This window comes from Lissotriton helveticus, chromosome 9 (genome assembly GCF_964261635.1).
Source record: "Lissotriton helveticus chromosome 9, aLisHel1.1, whole genome shotgun sequence".
Taxonomy (NCBI): domain Eukaryota; kingdom Metazoa; phylum Chordata; class Amphibia; order Caudata; family Salamandridae; genus Lissotriton; species Lissotriton helveticus.
Window position 1 is genome coordinate 397,328,840 of NC_136070.1, and position 24,349 is coordinate 397,353,188.

The following is a 24,349-nucleotide window of genomic DNA, read 5'->3' on the forward strand; positions in this document are numbered from 1 at the left end:
AGGTGCTTGCCTCCCCTGATTCGGTGCTTTTAATCGGGGGGGACTTCAATGTTGTCATGGATACAGAACTGGACAGATCAGGGCAGAGGTATAATCAGGCAGGAGTGCTGTCACAGGATGGGAAACAATGGTTGTCCGATTGTGGGCTGTGTGATGTGTGGCGTATGCAACACCCAAATGAGCGCGATTGTACCTACTTTTCGGCTGCACACGAAACATATGCACGTCTAGATCACTTTTTAGCCTCCCCATCTCTTCTCCCCCGATGCAGAAATCACCCCCGCTCCCTCTCAGATCATGCCCTCATTTCAGTCCTGCTCCCAGCACGATACTTGCGCTCAACCCCCAACGGGCTGACGCCTCCGTGAATCCCTTCTTCACTCTGAGGAAGTCACCTCTCGGATCCGTGATACTATTGTACACTACCTCTCTGAGAATGACCAGAAGGGCATGTCCCTCGCGGCGGTATGGGAGGCATTGAAACTGGTTGTGAGGGGTGAATTTATCGTGGTGTGGCATCCTTCGTGCGACTGCGCAAGGAGAAAAGAGCGGAACTAGAAAAGGAGGCCGGAGAACTGGAGCAGTTCACAAGCGAACCAAAGCGCTGAGAGTTTGGAGGGAGTTGGAAACACGGCGGCACATGCTGAAGCATCTGGACCTAGATAGAGATGAGCATGCTCTCCTGAGACTGCCATTACCAGCCACAGGGGCAGCCCACCACACCTGAACCAGGGGCAGTCAGTGTATAATCCTAACAGTGGTTCAAGAAGCAATTTGCTGAAAATACCTTCCTGATTCTGCGGCTGTGGTATGGACGTGCTCGCCTATTGCAGTGTGGAGGTACTTTGGTGATTTATGACTTATTCACCTGGCTCTGGACATTATCTTCCTATTTATTAGGATAGATGCGACCAATTTGAAACTAACCATTCTCTGGGACGGGTTGAAGTCACACTCGCCCATTTTAATGATATTTTGGAATTCTTCTTTGTCAAACTTAAAGGAAATAAAGTTGAATTGCTCTTTTAAATAGAATTGTTTGTGACGCTCATTGTAAATCATAGTCCTGATGATGACCGTGTAATTTTACAGTGGTCGAAACGCTGTCAACACATATGTGGCCATAAAACTAACGGAGGAGACATTCATTTTGTATATGTTGTTCCTTTTTTGTAAGATGTGTTTTTTTGTTTGCCACTTGTCTGGTTTGTGATATGTATTGTTTGTACACCAGCATACTGTATTGAGCGCTACTATCTTAAATGTTTCATAATATGTAATACATTTGTGATAATTTTTCAAATATTGTCTTTTACATATGAGCATTCTTCTTTTTCTCTACCTTTATTATACTGTAGCTGATTTATCCTGTCTGTGATTTGGATTTGTGTGCTAATATCTCCTGAGACTGCGGCACAAATTCTACCCCAGTGGAGATAAGTGTGGGAGGATGTTAGCGCATAGGCTGCGAGCGCAGGTGCAGAGGTCTGCAATCCAAACCATACCGGACCAGACAGGGGTGGAATATACCACAGATGGCCGCATTGTCGATGCCTTACTTCAGTTTTATCACCGCTTTTAAGTGAAGGGCGACACCCATGATCCTGGGAAATATTTGAGCTCCTGCGATATTGTATTGAAGAGGTCATATCGGAGATAGCGTGGCTAAAAGTTGCAAAATCTCTGGGCCTGGATGTCTTCCCGGCGGTGTTTTATAAAACATTTTCCACGGAGCTGGCTCCCCTTTTAACACAGCTTTTTAACTCCTTTTTAGACTCCGGAGAAGTAATGCCTACCATGTCTGAGGCTGCCATTTCTGTGATCCTTAAACCTGGGAAAGAAACCAAAGAATGTGGGTCATACTGCCCAATCTCGCTCCTTAATATTGATGCAAAATTGTTTGCGGGTATCTTAGCCTAATGCCTGAGCCCACTTATAGACGATATTATAGACCCTGTCCAGTCTGGTTTTTTACCAACGCGGCAAAGAGGGGATAACACAAAGCAACTACTACATCTCGACCTTGTACACAGATCGCGCACCCAAGCCTTCTTGCTCTCGAATTGATGCGGAGAAGGCATTTGACCGCGTTGATTGGGAGTATTTATTCGCTGTCCTGCGTGCCTTCGGTTTTGGAGATAACTTTATCCGCTGGATCAGTTGCTTATATGCCTCCCCCACTGCAGCGGTGAGGGTCAATGGCTGCAAATCAACTCCCTTCTCCATTGCCCGTGGCACACGTCAGGGCTGTCCCCTATCTCCACATTTATTTGCGCTTAAAAGTTACTGGCTGTACAGAAACCGTTCTATTTACCCTGGATCCTCTACATGACAGAAATTAAAGCAAAGTAAAACAAAACACTGTGTACCAGATTTACAACCCCCTTGGACCACTTTCGCATCCAACCCCCCTACAAAATTACAAGTATGTGGGCCTCAACGACCCCCCTCAAGCTCCTGAAATCACCACCCATGGGAATGTGTGTATTACGGGAGGCAGACTGCATGGCCCTCTGCCTGGTGCCCTCGAGGGCCCTGGAAACTACTACAACTGGCTCCTGCAGTGTCGCGGGGTGCCTACCACCGGTATACTGCTGTTTGCTTTGACAGAGCGGGACTCTCACGACTCCCGCCCTCCAATAGCAAACATAGTTTGCATTTTGAAAGACAGAGCAGTGAAATCTGTTCTCACTTTCAAAATCCAAAGCAGATTGCATTTCCATATACAAATTAGCATCTACCCATGCAAAAAAGCAATACTGGCTTCCGAAGAACGCAAAAGTTCATCACACAATGTTCCTAAAAAAAACAAGTGTGCTTGACTTCTCAATATACTACCTTATCCTAGTATTGTTATTTTCAATCATGTTCTGATACCCAATAAGAATCATGCACCCTAGTTTTCTGTGTAGAATATTGTCAAACAACCAATCATTACTTTTCTGTTTTAATTTCACTTTTCCCCCAAACTCCCTTTGCGTATTCTAACATATGACAAAGGTTGAAATGGAACTACTCCAATCTTTTTTGTCCACAGATTGAGAAAGCTAGGAAAAAATGTGAATAAATCTGTTTCTACTTTTCTCCGAGACTAAAGAATGGTGTTCATATACCACAAAAATCTGCGTTTCAATATGCATGGCATCGATAGGAGAGATGCTGTACATTTTACAGAATGGAAGGAGCGGAGTCTTCCTCATGAACTTTAAACTCTGCATCAGTACTTACTTGTAACTACTAAAATCTCTCAAAAAACACAAGGGCTCTTTTTAGAGCCACCCAACATCCATACACATAAGTTTGATGTATATCTCAAAAATACATGCTTCTTTTTTTTCGACGGCAAAATGCGTGGATCTTACGCGCATTCCGCGACTTTTTTTTAACAAGAAAAATTCTATTTTACTTTTTTGGCCCTACGGGTACTCATGTGACCCCCTGAGCAGGCCTAGTTGGTCAGGGTGTGTCTACCCTCCCCCCTTTTCACATTTTGCACACATATTTCACTGACTTCCTCAGCCTCGCTTCTACCGAGGCACAAAATGGCTGCCAACAGTTCCTGATTTCGAATGTTTACAACCGCTTGACAGCCAATTAGAATTCAACGCGTTATTGGGACGATGCACTTATCTTACAAGGCCAATCCTCGCGCAATCTGCGGATCCACCGCGCCCATAGATATATAAATGACTTTAACTGTAATTTTTTAAAAAACTACTGTACAGATTGACACCAGATAAACGAAAGACACAAGTTGGAACTGAGGACTACCTCTCTGCCAAATTTGGTGTTATTCCGTTCAGCCGTTCGGGCTGTAGCCACGGCTAAAGGTCCTATGGAAAATTGTATGGGGAAAACACATTTTGAACCCCCTTTTTCCTCGGCCCCCGCTTCACCAATCACCCCGGAACTGAGCTGGCCAAAAGCTTGGAAAATTTCAAGAAGATTCATCAATCGACGCCAAAGGTATTCCAAATAGAATGTTGCGATTTTCCTATGGATAATAGGCCCTGGCAGTAGGTAGTATATATATATATATAAGGATTTCTGAACTACGTTGGTTAAAGCGGTATGGGGACTGGAGGTAGCGCAGCTGCGCACATGTACTTTTGGGCATGGCTTTATCGTCACAGACGCTGTAATAAGTGTTCCCCACTTTACTCCTGCGATACCTTTCTATGCATTGCTGTGGCATGCTGGACCTTGTAGGCGCCGAACATTAAGCGGACTACAGGAAGGTGTATGCAACATGAGGTCATTATAGTGGGAGGAGCTGCGGTCTGTGGGGGAGGTTGCAGGACATATCTGCCTCCCTTACGCTTATCCACACAAGCACATGCACCTAGCGCTGAAGAGGCTAAGAACGCCGAAATGCATCCGCCATAGGAAAAGATTGCATTTTCCGTTGTATGTGCAGCCAAATAAAGCGCTTCCCAAACGTTCCCCAGCTGTGGCCTTACTCGTTCTTTGAAGGAGTGGAGTGGATATATATATATATATATATATATATATATATATATATATATATATATATATCCAGCACACAAAATCGCTTAGGACCCCTGCCGCTTCCAGTGGCGGGCCTCGGACGGGATAGCGAATCCCCTCAGATCAAACCTTTACTCCTCCTTAAGAAAAGATTGTCCGGGCCACTTGCAGTTACAAAAGCGTGTTTATTGAGGAAGGTTTCGCTCAGCGTATTTCGCAGGAGGAACCCGCTTTCTCACGAGGTTATGAAGAACGTGAGAAAGCGGGTTCTTCCTGCGAAACACGTCGAGCAAAACCTTCCTCAATAAACACGTTTTGTAACTGCAAGTGGCCCGGACAATCTTTTCTTAAGGAGGAGTAAAGGTTTGATATATATATATGTATATATTCTCAAATTCACCAGCGCTTCCTCATCAAGGAACAGGAGTCCACGGCACCATGAAGTAAGTTGATCCAGGCAAGTGCTTCCTTTTTCCAATATTTATTTCAAATCACCATCAGTGCAGAGACATGGACTGTCTACGTGTTTCGGCACTACAGCTTCGACTTGACCATATATATATATATATATATATATATATAAATATATATCAAAGCTACCTCGGTTTGCACCTACTTCGCGCACTCGAAGAACGGGTGCTTTCGCGGGCGGTGCCTCCCGCAGTAAATTGAAGCTCTGACTCGCCTCGTATTTAGAAGAAAAGAGAAAGCACTCACAGGAGCGGGTTCATAGTTTATTTCAAAACCCACAGCGACCAGACGCGTTTCGGCGTTTTGCCTTCTTCGATGGTAAAAATGCTCGTCTGAGGCGGCCATTTTTATTACAACATCACATTACAGTGTACGACATAGAGAGAGGACTGTTCCACAAAGTTGTGGGCGCCATCTTAACCTGGTCTTTTGCATTTACATATGCCCTTAGATCAACAGTTTTCAAATTGCTATATTGTTGCAAAAACGAAACTTAATCAAATCATTCATTTTCATTGTTGAACATTATATTGAATTTCATTCCAATGCTGCCCAATATTCAATAAAGCCCTGGATGGGCTTGCAACCCCTTAGCGAGCTGTTCATATATCAGTCCTTCAATCTCGCCCTGAATGGGCCATGTCAGTACAGAATTCATACATTTTTTCTAATTATAACAAATATATGCCCGCATATAAATACAATCTTTATAATACATGTACATACTTTCTTTTTTCTTTCTTTTCAATTACACTCATAGTCCTGAAATCATAGATCATTAATTCATATACCTTTTATTTTCCCAGATGCACCGCTAATTCTTCATGGGTGTTCATCCCTTCCGGGTGCCTGGTTTGTAAATCAATGATGTAGCGAGACTCTAGTCTTCGCAACATCATCAATCTATCACCCCCCCTAGGGTGTGCTGGGACATGATCTAATATACAAAATCTGAGCAGATCCCTGTCACTCTTATGTTTCTGTTGAAAGTGCCGGGCTACCGGATATGTCATGTCACAATTTTTTATGGCCCTAGTATGTTCCAGGACTCTCTTTTTTGTCTCATGAATAGTGCTTCCAATATATTGGAGTTCACAGGGACAAACCAAACAGTACACTGTGTACGGTGTGCTGCATGTCAAAAACTTTTTGATCTTTCTAGGTTGGTTTATCCCTGGTATCCTGTATGATGAGACTTTTTTGCTACTCGAGCACGCCTTGCACTTGCCGCAGGGAAAGAATCCTTGCAGGCTAGTAGATAACTGCTCTGATGACTTTTTACCCTGATAACTGTTTGTGAGTGTATCTCTCAGTGATCTCGCTTTTCTAAAGGTAAGTAACGGTTGGGACGGAATGTCCGTTCCTATTACCGGATCTAATTTTAGGAGGTTCCAATTTTTCTTGAAGATCTTTTTCAACTCCCCTGCCTCTTCAGAAAAAATCGTGATCATTCTGAATTTGCCACCTTCAGTTATCTTATTTTTGCTTTTAAATAGTTGCTCTCTTGGTATGCTTTTAACCCTACTAAAGGCTTCTTGCAAGGTACGTTCTTCATAACCTCGTGCTCTAAATCTATCCATGCATTCTTGTGCGTGTCTCAGGAAGTCTACCTCTCTGGTGTCATTCCTTTTTATCCGCGGATTTTAACCATCGAAGAAGGCAAAACGCCGAAACGCGTCTGGTCGCTGTAACCCGCTCCTGTGAGTGCTTTCTCTTTTCTTCTAAATATGAGGCGAGTCAGAGCTTCAACGTAAATATATATATATATATATATATATCTATGTCAGCATGGCACATCACTGAATTTTTTAAGCACTTTTACCAACACATTAACACATGCCCACGACCTGCCCGTCATGCCATGACCCTACTTAGAGCACTTTCACCCTGTAATTTGGTCCAAAAATAGGTCCATCGGGTTACCGCCTGATATCCTATTTCAGGCAGCCCCATTAATCGGAGACCACTGTGTCACCCCGAACACATAGCCTTGAGTTTAAACCACATTTATGTGGTGCCGGTTTCATGAATGCCGCGGAGCACTAACTGTCAGCTACACACTGTACCGCGGTAAGCCACGTATGTCCTTGAGCAAACCCACAGAGGAAGCACTTACCGAGACAGGCTGTTTGTTAAATTACCGACAGCCATGCACGGCAAGCCGCGGACGCACTAACCCGTGACTGCCCGCTTCGAGCACTGACTCAGACAAGCTGATCGGTAAAAATTAGAAATCAAATCAACCCAATCCCTCGGTGCGTGCCATTTAATAACGACACACATCTGGACTCTTACCCTGATTCAGACGAGTATTATCCGATCGGGTCAGTACGAGTACTCTCTTTCCCTGGGAAGCGGCTGAGGGAAACGGATCCCTGTGCATGCCCCAGCGTCCACATGGCGCGGCTGATGTTACTGCAGACAGGCAAACCAGATGGGCTACTAGAACAGGACCTATATACAGGAACTTTCATGGCAGGAACTAGCAGAATGGGAAAGCAAAGTGTGTTAATTAAAATGTTTTCACTCACGTTATAATTTTTTTCTTTTATATTCTTTTGGTTTCTGTAAACCTTAAATTCAGCTGTCACTGAGGTAAAATGTTGAATGAGAAATAGGTTTCAGAAAAGCTAAAGACACTTTCATTTGGTGATTTTTTAGACATCTATAAATTGTTTCCAATACAATGCTTGTAATGTATAAAAAAAGTGTAAAAAGACTATCAAAGACAGGTACTGCCACTATGTAACCATGGCAACATCTGGTTTAAACCAGTCACACTAATTGAAAGACACACCCATGTTCCTATGTGTATATATACATGCCCCCAACATAACAGCAGATGTAGTGAACAAGGCGGTAACGCCGAAACGCGTCTAAGCAGCAACTGATCTTAAAGAATAAATATTTGGATTCAGATTCACGGAGTCAGCGCCTTCTTTAATCGTGAAGTATGGCTGGTGAGAATATATATATATATATATATATATATATATATATATTTCCGCACTTGTATTCCTGCTATCGCGACAGGCTATCAATCCTCAGCCATCGACGAGTAAGAACACGGAAGACCCAGAGTGCAGGTGAGTTTTTATTTTCCAGTACACCACGCCAGGATAACGTTTCGGCCTGCACAGAGGCCTTGATCACATGACGCACTGAAAGAGTTGCGTGTATTTAAAGTGCTAGTGCAGTAACAACGGTAACTTTGATTGGTTAAAACTTGATTAGTGGAAATACTCAACACATTTGTTAAAACAGCAAATTATAAATGCAAAGCAGGAAAATTATGCAGTGTTATAGTGGCACATCTCATTACTATACATGTTTAAATACAGTGTAATTATCCGATAATTTATATGGAGTTTAAAAAGAGGACCTTCTAGGTATTCCTAAAGGCATATTATAAAATTTCATATATTTACAATCTATGCAAAGCTACAGCCGCAATACTGTCTATAGTGTGGCTCATTTATGATAACTGCTTAAATGCCATGTATCAAATAGCCCCTAATGCACAAACTGTCAGTCCTCCAAATTCCTTTTAAAATATATATAACTATTTCATATATATACAACTATGATGTACAATCAGAATTTTTTATGTACTATTACCCATAATCAAGTTGTTCTATTAGCTGATAGTGGGTGAGCGGATAAAAAAAGGCCCGATTTTATACATGCCTCACCATGTTCCCTGATGCCCTGCTAGGGTTGCTGTTACCACATCCACAAGTACCGTTATTACAGACACAATTATAAACAGGTGAAATTTAAAAACAGTTCTTAATGAAGTAGAAATTTTAGGATACAGTTTAGCACACCTTACTGAGGATCTATAGCAAATAGAAATAGTTTATGGGGTGACTGATTAAATATACTGATGTTTCTTCTCTTAGATAGTTATATTTAATCAACTAGCAACTAACAGAAACAAACATGATAGATGGTATGGACGCAAAAACCAGCTATGTAGGACAAAAGGAGAAGTGGTAATACGAGAGGTTGGAGAAATGGGTAAGCCTATAGACATGTGTAAAAGTCCTCCGTGGAATTCAGACCATTAGGACTTTTACTGTCCATCTCCAAAATGTATCTGGTCTCAAGAGCCCTTAAGATCCCTTCTCGGTTGCCTCCTCTCCTAAGTGGACCTATAGCATCAATGGCATAATATCTAAGGAGCCCACTATTATTATTATGGAACTCCTTAAAGTGCCTAGCTACGGGGTATGTGGCATCATTTGTATTGATTGCTCTAATGTTCTGGAGCACCCTTTTGTGAACCTGCAATTTGGTACTACCAATATATTGCAGGCCACAAGGGCACTCCAGCACATAAACCACATACTCCGACTTGCAGGTTATCTGCTTGGTGATTCTACGAGGCACTGTGGAGAATGCTGTCAAGAACTCGGTCTTGTTGAGCCCCTGAGAGCATGCCTTGCAGCTAGAACACTTCCTGAACCCGCGACTGGCAGCTAGCCAGTTTTTGGGTGGGATCACCTCAGGGCTGGATTTCACCAGTGCATCTTGCAATGAAAACGCCTTCCTGAAGGTAATCGCAGGTCTATTGTGCACATGTTCTCCTATAACTGGATCCAATTTAATCAGATTCCAGTGTTGGTTGATGATTTTTCTCAGTGCCCCATGCTGGCTGTTATAGGTCCAGATAAGTCTAACTGGTTGCTCACTGCTGGCTCCAATAGTTATATATATATATATATTCACTGAAAAAACCATAGGTTATAGACCATATATAGTTAGGAATTAGCATTTACAAAACCTTGAAAATTCACTGAAAAAACCATAGGTTATAGACCATATATAGTTAGGAATTAGCATTTAAAAAACCTTATTTTACTCACACAAAACCATTGAAATTCCATATATAGTTAGTTGCACTAACTATATATTGCGCACCCGCAATCCACTGCTGATGATGTCACATATTACATCATTCATGACATGGTCAGTGACATCACTGATGACATCACTGATGACATCTCAAATGACATCACTGATGACATCACTGATGACAACATCCAGTGACTATGTTTCTGTAAAGTTAAAATATGTCTTACATATTGAAGAATGAGTGGATGTATAAGTGTCTGGACGAAGGATTTAGTAGGTGCATGACTGAATGTTTGAGTGAGTGATTAAATGTGTCTCACTGAGTGCATGGGTTAGTGACTAAACTGTCTTAATTTGTGCATCATTATGTCTGTTGTTCTGTAAACTGCTGCATGTGTTGATCAGTAGCTATATGAGTAACTATATGGGTTATTGATTGATTGCCCAAGTATTTGCATGGGAGACTGAGTGTGTGTGTGGCTGGATGGGAGGTGTGTGACTCTGTACAGATCAATGTGTACTTGTATCAATGATTGTATAAGAGAGTAAGTATGTGTTAGTATATGGTTGAAAACGTAAGGTGCTCTATGTTTAACTGTATAGAGTAGAAAATGGAAGTGTGATTGATTCTTTACAGGACTGACTAGGTGTGTGAGTAACTCCATGGATGAGTGGCAGAGTGTGAGTGTCTGTATAGGTGTATGAGTGCATATGATTGTGTTGTAAACATGAGTGATTGTATGTATGAATGATTGTATGGGTGAATGAGTGAATGTGTGTGTAGACGTAGGAATCAGTGAGTACGTATGTAGTAACTAGTATTGGTGTGTCAATGGTTTCAAAAATTATACTCTGTTTTTAACACTGGGTGAAACAGAGGTTATATTAAAATGTGAGGAGATGCATTGTATTGTCACATGAATGATATCATCAGTGATGTGATCATTGATGTCAAGTGAGATGTCATCAGTGATGTCATTTGAGATGTCATCAGTGATGTCATCAGTGATGTCACTGACCATGTCATGAATGATGTAATATGTGACATCATCAGCAGTGGATTGCGGGTGCGCAATATATAGTTAGTGCAACTAACTATATATGGAATTTCAATGGTTTTGTGTGAGTAAAATAAGGTTTTTTAAATGCTAATTCCTAACTATATATGGTCTATAACCTATGGTTTTTTCAGTGAATTTTCAAGGTTTTGTAAATGCTAATTCCTAACTATATATGGTCTATAACCTATGGTTTTTTCAGTGAATTTCAATGGTTTTTTAATAGCAAATATCATAAGCTGTCGAATGTCAAGTACGTGGTAAGAATTTTTTTTTTCGTGTTTATGCACACTGATCTGCTTTGATTGCTGCCCCCCACCCCTCATTTCTATTAGGAGTACTCTCTCTTTGCAGATAGTGAAGGGTAGTTAACGCAGCCCTTTCCCCCTTTGTAATCCGTCGTGCCTGCTTCTCTCTCCATTTGATTGATTGTTCTCTTTGGTTCATTCTCTATTTACAAACAAGCACAGAGTCGCAATACTCTGTTTAGTCTTTGCAGATAGCGAAAAATCGTGTAAAAAAACAAAAGGAATCGAGCAAAATCAGTAGGCCACTAATGGGATCTCTTTTGACCTCGCTAAAATAGAAACATTAGGAACAACCTGTTGAAAATAGCAATGCGTATGTATATAAGCGGCGTTCATTTGTGTTCACAGTACCCCTTGTTGATTGTTTCAATCGAGCATTGAATTGTTCGAAGTTAATTCTCTTAACGATCTTCTCTACCTGCAAACGAGGAAGAATAGGAATATTCTATCTCCCTTTGCAGATAGTGAAGGGTAGGTAACGCAAGCCTTTAACACGTCGTACCTATTTCATTCCTCATTGATTGATTGATTGTCCGAACATTGACTGTTTGGGAATTAGTTCTTTTTGGAGGTATTCCCTGTTTGCAAATAAACGTAGGAAAATCTTTGCAAGTAGTGAAAGGGTACGTAATGCGGACCGTTCTCCCCCGTTGTAATCTGTCATGCCTATCTACTCCCCACTGATTGATGCACCTTTTTCACCCGGACCATTTACTAGAGATACGTCATCTGGCCCGACCAGAGAGCACCCCTAGTGAAAAGGACATATGCAATAATAACGAAGTGATCACTGTATCCTGTTAACAGAAACTTTACCATGAAACAACCTGGAAAGAAAAAAATAGGAAAACGAAAATCAGTAGGCCACTGATGAACATGAACTTTTATTAAACAACGAACAAAGAAACGATAACATAACGTAATGATAAAACCTATTAATGTCCTAGAAACAAGAAAACGTTAAAATATGCCAGTGGTGAGAGACCAGAAAAACAGTAAGAGAAACCAAATCACCCCTCGCTGTCCCACCGCCTGCCACGCCAAAAAAATCGATAGACTAGGGAAAATGCAAGTCAGTAGAACATCCACCCCCACTCTGGAAACTTCCAAGGTGGGGCAGGGTTCCGGCTACGCCCAGCCGGGAGCAGCCCATATAAGGCAGGTCCTGCTGCCACGCCTCGGCCAGGAGATCCTAACGTAGGGTGTAGCCGGAGGAGAGGCCGAGACCAGCGGGACCCGGCCAGGGGATTGCCTTTACAACGCTGAACAGTTGCAGGGGGGGGGAATGTCTCCTCGACCCTCCCCTCTCTCTCCCAGTCCGGCCGCGGTGGCCCTTGAGAGTTGCAGGTAGTCCCGCCACATGCTCTTCCGGTCCGACCACCAACGGTCGGGGGGCCGAGGCCGACGGGATCCGGCTGCAGCCGATAAACCAAGAAACCCGTTCATGGGGCCAGAGCCAGGGGCGTCCGGCCGACATCCACCGGAAGCCCGGCCCGAAGACGGACGGGACACTTCTTTCTTTTATAATGGCTGCGACAACACTGGAGGGGGATGTCTTGCACATGCCTCCGACCCCCCCCTCGTCCTCATCGCCTGGTCCGGCCATAACAAATCTCAAGCGAGACGCCGTGGGGTGCACTGGGAGGGAGAGACGGTGCGAACAGGCCTCTCCCGCCTCCCCAGGTGGAGGCTTCCCAGCTGCACCCTCAGCGCTCCAGGCGGTGGCATCCTAACAACTACAGTGCTGCACAGTTTCGGAACGACCTAGATAACGGTTCTTCCACTGTGGCCATGCTGCAACGTCTCGCCCGGCAGGGTGGAGCCCGTCCGCTCATGTGACCCCGCGATCGCCAGTAGCTGCCGAACTCTCAAAATGGCGGTCGACCTGGCAAGAGCGGGCCCAACATAAAGAAATGGCCCGGTCACTGGTTGACTCCACCACCGTAGTCCTCCACGACCTTGAAGATTCTAGAGGAGCCGCGGGAGTCTCCGACCCCCGATGGGGAATGACTGCCATGATCGCCCGTGGAGTGACGAAACTGTATCCGCGGGACGTCGGCGCTCCCATGCTGGCGCCAGCCTCACTTTGAATTACTACAATCCTGCAGACCTTACTTCCGGTGAAAGCACAGTGTGACCCGGTAGGAAAAATTATTGCACCCCCTCCCCTTTTTGACTGATAGTTCAAACCACCGATCCTTTCCTTTGCCCTTTTAACGGAACTTTGGACTGCCTCCCCCTCTTTTACATTTTCTAGAGAAAACAAAACATTAACCACTACATTAGCATAGCAGTTGACACCAGAACTGTTTTCAAATTGAAAACCAACAACATCTTCAACAGAATCCTTTTTGTTTCTGCTGTGACCCTGCTACAGCACAGGCATTGTCCCCAGCAGTAATTCTGCAATGCCGGTAAGAATAGCTGTGGTGCCTACTGGACTCACTCACCCCCGCGGCGCCCCACGCCGTTTTTTGCTGGGCGGCAACTTACTAGACATCACTTTCGTGCCATCTAGATTTCAGCGCGTTCTGCTGCCTTGGAACTATTCGCACAACAGACCGCTACTGACAAGAATATTTCATTATTGGTGCTGTCAATTTCAATAAATCTATTGGATAATTAAAAAGAAATTGCCACGGTCTCTTCGTTGTTTAAATGTTTTTACTGTTTTTGTTTTGTTGTATATATTTATATGTTATTAAAGTTTTATATTCCTACTACTTTGTTGGAGTGCTATATATTTTTAATGTGACACATAATTGTAAAAACTTTGATGTACAAAGAGTCATTCCTGGAATCTTCCGCTTCAGGCTCGGTCCCCTCCCCAATCACAATACAGGATGGTTTTCAGATAGTAGGAACGCGTGTGCTGTGACGGATCACATCGGGTGTGGGCCTTGATCTACTATAACTCCTTTGAAGAGGGGTGATTCTTTACAGCTGGGGCCATAAACTACATCTGCAGGGCTAGCTGATAGCCTAGGACCGGCCTGGACATTCGGACACAGAGGAAGAGGAGTGTCAGAGGGTGCGGTAGTGAATAGGGCGAAAGGGAGGTGTCGGGCGGGCACAGAGTGTGATTCTCAGGGAAGAGCAGCGCAGATGGGGGAAGGTTTATTGCCCATGCATAAGACAGAGAGCGGTGGTGACCAGTGCCTGGGGGAGATGCTTACGAGGGTGAGGAGCCATGCTACGAATCGACAGCGTGCAGAGAGTGGGTCTGGTCAAGACATCTAAAATGGCTGCCGTGCACGACAAAAGTGTGGCATTTCAAAAAAGGCAAGATGGCGCAGACAATGTTTTTCAACACTTCCTCATTTCCTTCGAATCGAACGTTAACAGACGTTGGGGCATATTACCAAAGTTAAGCGATATTTATCGCTAACGATGCTTACCAACCAATTTTTTACCACTAAGCATCGTCAGAAATTATCGAAGATAAACCTTACTATTATCAAGGTTTATCGCAAATGCGATAATAAACGGCCGCAATGCATGAATATCGCTAAAAACTCAGCGATATTCATGCATTACCGAGCTAATACTCTTAGCCATGTTATCCACCTCCCATTGGATAACATGGCTAAGAACTGCTCAGGGCAGGTGTTACTTTTTGGAGATATTCGCGCTTAGCGCGAATATCTCCAAAAGTTGGTAATAGGAGATAGATATCTTGCATGTTGTAATGCAAGTTATTGTGGTATATGGAACTCATACCATAATCTCTCAGGAAAGCAGAAACTGATCCTTTTGGGACCGCCTAAAAAGGCCTAGGGGGTGAGGAGTACTCTACTTTGCCCCCTTTTCACGTTCCGAACTATTTTATTTTACTCTCTTCTGTAATTACACAAAATACCAGCGATAAGATGCATCGGAGACACACAGTGAGAGAAAGGAGGCCGGAGATGAAGAAGACATGTCAAATACACATTGGAGATAATATAGTGGCAGAAGGGAAGTAAATATGAGTAAACTTACCATGTAACATAAAAATGTTGCACTCTATACTATAAGTCTCATTTTATACTACAATCACTTCGCTACAACCTCATAAATTAAAAATAAAAATAAATAATGTCTCAAACAATTTTTGATTTCTAAATATAAATTTATTCTTCAGAATTTTCTAAATTTGAAACAACTAGTAACATGTCCTCATCAGTAATTTCCTCTTCAATCATCTCATCTGGAATCTCCTCATTAAAAGTCTGCAATGATGATTCTTGTAACTCTATGGTCTCCAAACACTCGATAAATTCGCCATCAAGAGATTGATCAAAAAAATCATTCAAGTCATCTCCTCCTTCTGACAATATTTCATTATTGGTGCTGTCCATTTCAATCAATGTAGTGGAATCATTCAAGTCATCTCCTCGTGACAATATTTCATTATTGGTGCTCTCAATTTCAATCAATGTAGTGGAATCATTCAAGTCATCTCCTCCTTGTGACAATATTTCATTATTGGTGCTGTCCATTTCAATCAATCTAATGGAATCATACAAGCCATCTCCTCCTTGTGACAATATTTCATTATTGGTGCTCTCAATTTCAATCAATGTAGTGGAATCATTCAAGTCATCTCCTTGTGACAATATTTCATTCTTGGTGCTGTCCATTTCAATCAATCTAATGGAATCATACAAGTCATGTCCTCCTTGTGACAATATTTCATTATTGGTGCTCTCAATTTCAATCAATGTAGTGGACAATTCAAAAGAAATTGCCACGGTCTCTTCATTGTGAGCCATTTTATTTTGAAATTGCTTGCTGTAAATTGCAGAAAAAAATAATCACTTTCATTTATCGTTTTTAGTAATACATAATATAAAACTAACTTCATCAAGTATTTAGTATAACAGAAGGACTGCAAATAAATAACAGAAAACATTTTTCAAATTATCTTCAAGTGTACAACATAGTTCCCCTTACAAATTAACAACTCACCTTTTTAAAAGTAGCAGAAGTGTTAGTACTGTGTAAATCAAACACCAGAAATTCACCACCAAAAATTCCTCACAAATGTACCTCAGACAGTAGTATCACAAAATGGCTGTGGTTTCCTCTCATTTGACATATATACATAACCAATTAACTTTCATCACACACAAATACAAAACCAAAGTAACATTTTAATTGGTTCTAAATTTCAACACTTTCAAATGTGTTTTCCCCATGCAATTTTCCATAGGACATTTACATACGTCTACAGCCTGAATGGCTGAACGGAATTACACCAAACTTGGCAAAATGGTACATCAAACCTAAGAGGTCAGGAAGGATCTACTATGCCCCCTTATGGTCATTTCCCCCTTCGCTTTGGCCTCCTCTTGTCTCTCAATCCTACCGAGGGACAAGATGGCGGCCGCTACGGACTGTTTGGAATGTTGACAGACGCCGGAGAACCAATCAGCTTCGCAAAGCTCCGTAACGCGAAAAGTACGCGAAGCGGAGCGCTGTTACACATATATATCTTTTTTTCAACGTTAATTTCTCAAAATCCACTGGAGCACATATATTGAGACCTAGCAAAGGCACATCGGGCTACCAGTCCCTAATATTTTGCCAAGTTTCGTGCAAATCCATTCAGCCGTTCGATTATTATTATTTTGTTTTTTTTTTGCCCCGCGGGGCCCTTTTAAAACCTCCACATCAAACCTAGGGGGTCAGCGAGGATCTACTATGCCCCCTTATAGTTATTTCCCCCTTTGTTTTGACCTCCTCTTGTCTCTCGATCCTACCGAGAGACAAGATGGCGGCCGCTACGGACTGTTTGGAATGTTGACAGACGCCGGAGAACCAATCAGCTTCGCTTCACAAAGCTCCGTTGCGCGAAAAGTCCGCGAACCAGAGCGCTAACCGGTCCGCTGTTACAGATATATATCTTTTTTTAAACGTTAATTTCTCAAAATCCACTGGAGCACATATATTGAGACCTACAAAAGGCACATCGGGCTACCAGTCCCTACAATTTTGCCAAGTTTCGTGCAAATCCATTCAGCCGTTCGGGCTAAAAGTGAGGCCAACCGCCCTATGGAAAACTCAATGTTAAAAACATGTTTTGGGACCCCCCTTTTTTCTCGGCCCCCACTGGACGAACCCCCCCCAAATTTTCAAGGGCTGCTCAGAAACAAAATGTGCCATTTTCCTGAAAATTTCAGCCGATTCCGTCCACAAACGCCAAAGTTATTAGACATAGAATTTTCAAAAAACCCATAGAGAAAAAATCCTAACTATATATACCTACTGGCGACCGCCAGTAGGTAATATATATATATATATATATATATATATATATATATATAACCTACTGGCGGTCGCCAGTAGGTAGTTATAGTTTCCATAGGAAAAGCATTTTTTGATTTGCTAATAACTTTGGCGTCGTTCGATGAATCTTTGCGAAATGTTTCCCAGAAAAAGTCTATCCAGGTCAGCTCCTATCCTGAAAGTTTGGGGGTGATTTGTCAAGCGGGGACTGAGAAAAAGGGGGGTCCCAAAACACGCTTTCCCCATGGTAATTTCCGACGAGCTACAGCCCAAACTGCTGAACGGAATTAACTCAAATTTGACAGAAAGGTAGATCTTGGTTCAGAAAGCGACCTTTTTTTTAAAAAATAAGAGTCAAAAAATCAATTTCCCATAGGAAACTTTGTGCAAGGCTACAGCCGAAACCACAGAACGGAATTGCCCCAAATTTAGCAAAAAGGTAGTGCTTGGATCAGAAAGAGACCTTTTTTATAAATGATGTAAATCCGTTCAGTAGTTGCTGAGAAATTAGAATAATAAAAGTTTTGATATCTGGGCGGAGACTAAGTCCTGTGCACGAGCTTCACCGTGATTGGCTGTCAACACTCCAGACCAGGAAGTTTTGGTAGCCATCTTGTGGCTCAGTAGAAGCTAGTTACCAGAAAACAGAAACAAAGGTTTTAAACAAGAGAAGGGGGCAGCGTAGAAACACCCTGACCCCCTAGGCCTGCTCAGGCGGTCCCAGTGTAGTGTAGTTCCTATATTCTTACTGGAGGTAGCTGGTGGGCTAGTTGGCCCCCAGGGACACTCAAGAATGAAGGGGATGTAATCCCCCAATTTACAAGGCTCCAGGTGGTTTGTTTACACAGTGGTGCAGGGAGGGGGCGTGGCCTGATGTGACAAGTGTGCAAACGCGCCATGTGGCGCCTTTTAAGCTGGGGGATTAAGTCCCCTTGAATCCTGAGGGTCCCTGGGGAGCCAACTAGCCCACCAGGTATCTCCAGTATGACCAAGGGAGCTGCGTTGCAGAGAGGTCTTGAGAGGCCACACCCCTTTTTTGCACCTCTCAGCAAAGCAGCTCTGTGGTGCTTACTGGAAGTACCTGGTGGGCTAGTAGGCCCACAGGGACCATCAGGACTCAAGGGGAATTAATCCCCCGCCTCAAAATGCGCCAGGGGGCGCGTTTACACAGTGGTGAAGGGAAGGAGCGAGGCCTGACATAGCAAGTGTGCAAATACACCCCCTGGCAATTTGTAAAATAGGGGGATTAAGTCCCCTTCAAAGCTGAGGGTCCCCTGGGGTGAACTAGCCCACCAGGGACTTCCAGTATGCGCCAGGGAGCTGCATTGCAGAGAAGTGTTTAGCGACCACGCCCCTTGTTACACCTCTTTGCAACGCAGCTCTGTGGCGCTTACTGAAGGTAGCTGGCGGGCTAGTTGGCCTGGGATGTATGACGTTACAACGCATACTTTTACCACGCATACCTTTACAATGCGGTATTTACAACGAATACCGTTACAACGCATAGCGCTTAGAGGTGCTGGATAGTGGTAAGTATAATTTTCTATTCCAACTCCAGTCCCGTGGACACTAGGGAAGGTGTTGGATAGAAAATTAAACGTATTACTTACCCTAGAGCGCCCCCCAGCGAAATGCGTTGTAATGGTATGCGTGGTAATACCTGCGTTGTAATGGTAGTGCGTTGTAAAAATTTTGTTGTAAACGTTGCATACCGTTGGCCAGGGACCCTCAGGACCTAAGAGGATGTAATCCCCCAATTTTCAACACTCCAGGGGGCGCGTTTTCACACTGGTGCAGGGAGGTTGCATGGCCTGATGTGACAAATGTGCAAATGCGCCCTATGGCGCATTTTAAGTTGGGGGATTATGTCCCCTTGTATCCTGAGGTTCCCTGGGGGCCAACTAGCCCACCAGGTACCCCCAGTATGTGCCTGGGAGCACGGTTGCAGAGATGTTTTGAGGGGCCACACCCCTTTTAACTCCTCTCAGCAATGCAGCTCTGTGGTGCTTACTGGAGGTACCTGGTGGGCTAGTTGGCCCCCAGGGACCATCAAGACTCAAGGGGAATTAATCCCCAACTCAAAACGCCCCAGGGGACGCATTTGCACAGTGATGAAGGGAAGGGGTAGGGCCTGACATAGCAAGTGTGCAAACACACCCTCTGGCACATTGTAAATTGGGGGATTAAGTCCCCTTTAATCCTGAGGGCCCATGGGGGCGAAATAGCCCACCAGGTACTTAATGTATGCGCCAGGGAGCTGCGTTGCAGAGAGGTGTTTAGAGGCCACACCCCTTTTTACACCTCTTTGCAACACAGCTCTGTGGCGCTTACTGGAGGTAGCCGGTGGGCTAGTTGGCCCCCAGGGACCCTCAGGACTCAACTTAAAATGCGCCACAGGGCACATTTGCACAGTGGTGAAGAGAGGGGGTGGAGCATTTCTGCACCTCTGACTTAATCCTCCTGCCCTATTATATACTAGGGCCTTACAGAGGAGGTCATGCTAATCACAGGGGTACCCCAACGCATAGTGTTCCCTAGTGTATGTAGGTGTTTTCACTGTATTCTAAGTGTCTTTTAGCATAGCACTGGCTCTAGGCCTAGTTAGTCAGATTCAGTTACCACCAGTACCCGTCTGAAAAAGTTGAGGGCACAAGATAATTTTGCAAGAAGGCCTCTTTCTCCTGCTCTGTTTGTTCTTTCTGCACGTCTTTCTTCTTCCTGCATTTTTTTCGTGTTTGTGGATTCTTGTTGCTTCTTTCTGTATTTCTTTTGCTTCTTTCCGTGTGTGTTTCATTCTCTCTTCACATGTCCTACCTCTGTAGGCATAGTTAGAAACTAGCATTTAAAAAACCTTAGAAATTCACTGAAAAAAACATAGGTTTCAGGCACGCTATAGTTTGAAATTAGCATTTAAAAAACCTTTGAAATTCACTGTAAAAAACCATAGGTTTCCGGCACGTTAAAGTTAGAAATTAGCATTTAAAAAACCTTTGAAATTTACTGAAAAAACATAGGTTTCAGGCACATTATAGTTAGAAATTAGCATTTAAAACACCTTAGAAATTCTCTGAAAAAAACATAGGTTTCAGGGGCGTTATAGTTAGTTGGACATTTCACTCATACAAAACCATAGAAAAATTCTGTTATAGTTAGTTCAGCTATCGCCATCAATGCACTGCTGATGACGTCACATATTACATCACTCATGACATGGTCAGTGACATCACTCATGACATCACTGATGACATCTGAAATTGTGGCTAACCCTGTAACCTTCTTTATGATTGTATAAGGTACATAAAAATAAATGTAAAAAAAAAAAAGAGCCTGGGGGATATTTTGAGGTTGGAATATCTGCTGATTGCAACACAAATATTGCAGTATTGGCTGTGTACATGTTCCTTTGATATGCTGTTTATTTGTTTTATAATTTAACTTTTTTTTTTAATATGACTAATTATTGCTGTTCTATTTAATGAATAGGCCTTACTATACCTACTTTCCATTCTCCCTGGGGCCACGTTCCTGTATTGGACAAATATTTGCTCAGGTAAGAAATTGAAGCTATGATTTTTCAGTCATTATTTATGTATTTTGTAACGTCCTGCTCATTGGGTTATCTCTGTATATTATTATATTAACAATTATACCTCCCCAAGGGATGGTCCCAGAGATATGTTTAAAATGACTGAATATCTAATGGTGTTTTGACAATGCCAGTTTTTCCCTACCTATGCAGCACTTGCAAAATACAGTTAGTCCCTGCCCTCACTTAAGAAAGGAAGTATTTGCCCATGCTGAAATTGCACATGTGCTCTTTCCCTATACAAAAATGGTGTGGCCCACCTACATTCCTACAAATGTATGACAGATAAATCCTGGCCAGAAAAGTAGACTAATACTGTAAAATTTTAATTTGGGCACACTGGATAGCATTCTGGACTGTTTGTCAATATGATTCTTGCCAGGTTTTACTAGCCACACACTTGTGGGCAAATAGGACATGTTATTCAGTGTGCACATGGGCAAGTAGAACGTGGATTTAGCTTGTGAGATACAATCTGACTGGAATTCAATTTTTAGCATTAATGGGCCTATACACCTGAAATAGAATTAGCCCAATATTTGTAGTCAGGACATAAGTTTACTAAATATCTGCTGTTAAAGAAGGAGCTCAAAATGAGTGTTGGTTCCTTTATTTCCTATTTTCTACATAAAAAGACCTATTTATATTTGTATTTGTTGCCTTTATTTTTTGTGTGTTCCTGGTTCCTAATTAATGGTCAGGAATGTTTTCTAAATGAAAGGGGCAATTTATCTTTCTGCCTGCCAAATAGCACACAATCTCTTCTATGTAAAGGGTCTCCAGTAATTAGTACTTATTTTCTACTATTTAGCCACCTGCCTGCTAAATATCTGAAAAGTCATTGTTTATCCAGCCACAGGCTAAATAGCAGAGATCCTATGCTATTTGACAGGTGGCTGGGCAAATAGTGTGAAAGGGGCCTTTCTTTAGCTGGACATGAAGGTAAAGGGACTGCAGGGTGGTGGGCATCTTGTAATGCGGTTCAGGAAAGTGTGTAAAGCATTTGAAAATAAGCACATATACAAATGTATGTACAAAGGTAAAGGACATTAAACAGGTTAATGAGGATTGCCTGGTATCTGCAACATAGGAACTAGGAGGACTAGGCCAAACCTAGAAGGACTGTTAATTAGGAGGACCACGAAAGAGGTGTTGAGGTTTAGATAGATAAGAACAAGGTGGAACAGGCAAACCAGGGGAAGCTAGAGGACTATCCGGACGAAGATGAGGAAGAGGACCAGGGTACCAGGCGGGTTATGGTATCCAAGGCCAATGGGACCAGAAAAAATGAACCAGACAAAGGAGTACCAGAACTAAGACCAGCACCATATGGACAGGAGGGTCAGGAACAGCAAGATTAGAAACAGTCAAGCAAGAGGTACTAGACAAACCAGGAGAACTAGATCAGGAGGACAGAAGGGCCAGATTTATAGTGAGGAGAATGATAAGGGCCAGGATCAGGAACCTGTGAAACCAGAAAATTAGAACCCAAGGGACATGGAATAGGAGAGAATGGTAATGGCAACAAGAGGGACCAGGAAGGCTGAACTAGGAAGCCCTAGACCAATAGAATTAGGAATAACTAGGATGATCAGTGGTAGGCCAGCACAAGTTATTTCAGATCATGAGGACAAGGGGCAGGAGGAGCAGGGCCAGGAAGATCAGGGGCAGATTGAGGACGACCATGAAGGTCAGGGCCAAGAGAACAATGCCCCGTATGATTGGGATAAGCAGGACAGGGACTAGGAAGACCAGGAGGACCAGCACCAAGGCCACTTGGAGGGTCAGGAGGGCCAAGGCAAAGAAGTCTGGGTGGACTAAAATGATCATAACCAGGAAGACCAGAAGTGGGTTAGGGGGGCATTGAAGATCATGACCTGGGGAACAAGTGCCTGGATCACCTTGTGGAACAAATTGATCATCTCTTATAGGAGGTCCAGGTTGAGGAGGATCAGATGTTAGAAGGCCAGCCATAGTCAGGAAGACCAAGGGGACTAAGGGGACCAGGTCCAAAATGACCAGACTCAGGACGACCTGACATAGAAGAACCAGGATAAAGAGAGCCAGTACCAGTACAGTATCAGAGCCAGGAATAACAGGACAGCCTAAACCAGGAGGATCAGGAGTAGGATTGCCAAGACATGCAAGGCCTGATGGACCAAGGAGGCAAATAGGACCAGGACCTGAGGCACCATGGACCTGAGGCACCATGGGTAGGACGTAGAGGATGAGGAGAACCTGGACAAGGTCACCAGGGCATTGAGGGCCAGAAAAATACAGAACCAGAAGTGACCATGACTGAGGGGACCAGCATTGGCCAGGATACACAGGAGACAAAGTGTATCATTCCCAGCATGAACGGACAAGAACAAGAAGTACCAGAGACCAGGATTAGTATGGCTTGGAGAACCAAATCCATGAGACCTAGGCTAAGGAGGACTCAAACTTTAAGGGTCACGACAAAGAGGATCAGAGAAGGACACAGACTATGTAAACCAAGAATAGGAGGACCGGGGTGAGACCAGGAATCAAGAAACCAGAGCCAGAAGGATACACTCTAAGAGAACCAGGAGCAGAGGTCCGGGGACCAGGACCATGGGATCCAGGCCAGGAAGATTAGGGCAAAGAGGACTAGGAGCTGGTGTACCAGGAATACGAGGTTGAGGAGGAAATGGAGGATCAGGATGAGGTAGATTAGGGTGAACACTGGCAGGAGGACCAGGCTGGAGGTCTAGGAACAGGATGGCCTGACCCAAAAGGACAAGAACAAAAAAGACATGGCCAGGTGGTGAAAATCTACAAGGACAGTAGGACAAGGGCTAGGAGCTATATGGAACATATCTAGGAGGGTTAGGAAGATCAGTAGCATGAGGACTATTGGCAATATTACCAGGGGGCTAGAATAAGCATGACATTTTGAGGGTACAGTACTTATGATACCAGGATGACCAGGACCCGAACAAGGAGGGCTAGAAGGATCAGGAACAAGAAGAGCAGGAAAATACCTAGAAGTGCTAGCAGTCCCAGGACCTTAGTACCAGTGCCTAGCGTGCCATATAGAATAGAATAGAAATACCAGGTCTCATGGGTAGCAGGACCAGGGAAAGGAAGATCAGGGAGACCAGGACAGCTAGAGCCAGGAACACCAAGGGCAGTTGACCTGGATGACTAGGAGGACCAAAATCACTGAGCTCAAAATGACCCAAACATCGAGAACTAGGTCCAAGAGGACATTGACGACAAGGAAAAGGAATAAGAAGGATAAATATTAAGAACAGGCTTAAGAGACCCAAGGGCACAAGAGGCAAAAC

General features: G+C 43.4%; 1 protein-coding gene across 1 annotated transcript in view; it reads left to right on the top strand.

The window, feature by feature from the left end:
* The window catches only part of LOC144781356 (cholesterol 24-hydroxylase-like), a 457,687-nt gene that overhangs the window by 418,986 nt on the left and 14,352 nt on the right, over window positions 1–24,349 (top strand). The window contains exon 14 of the mRNA XM_078660145.1: window positions 20,936–21,002. Coding sequence (XP_078516271.1) covers window positions 20,936–21,002 — 67 coding nt within the window. The remainder of the gene's footprint in view (window positions 1–20,935; window positions 21,003–24,349) is intronic.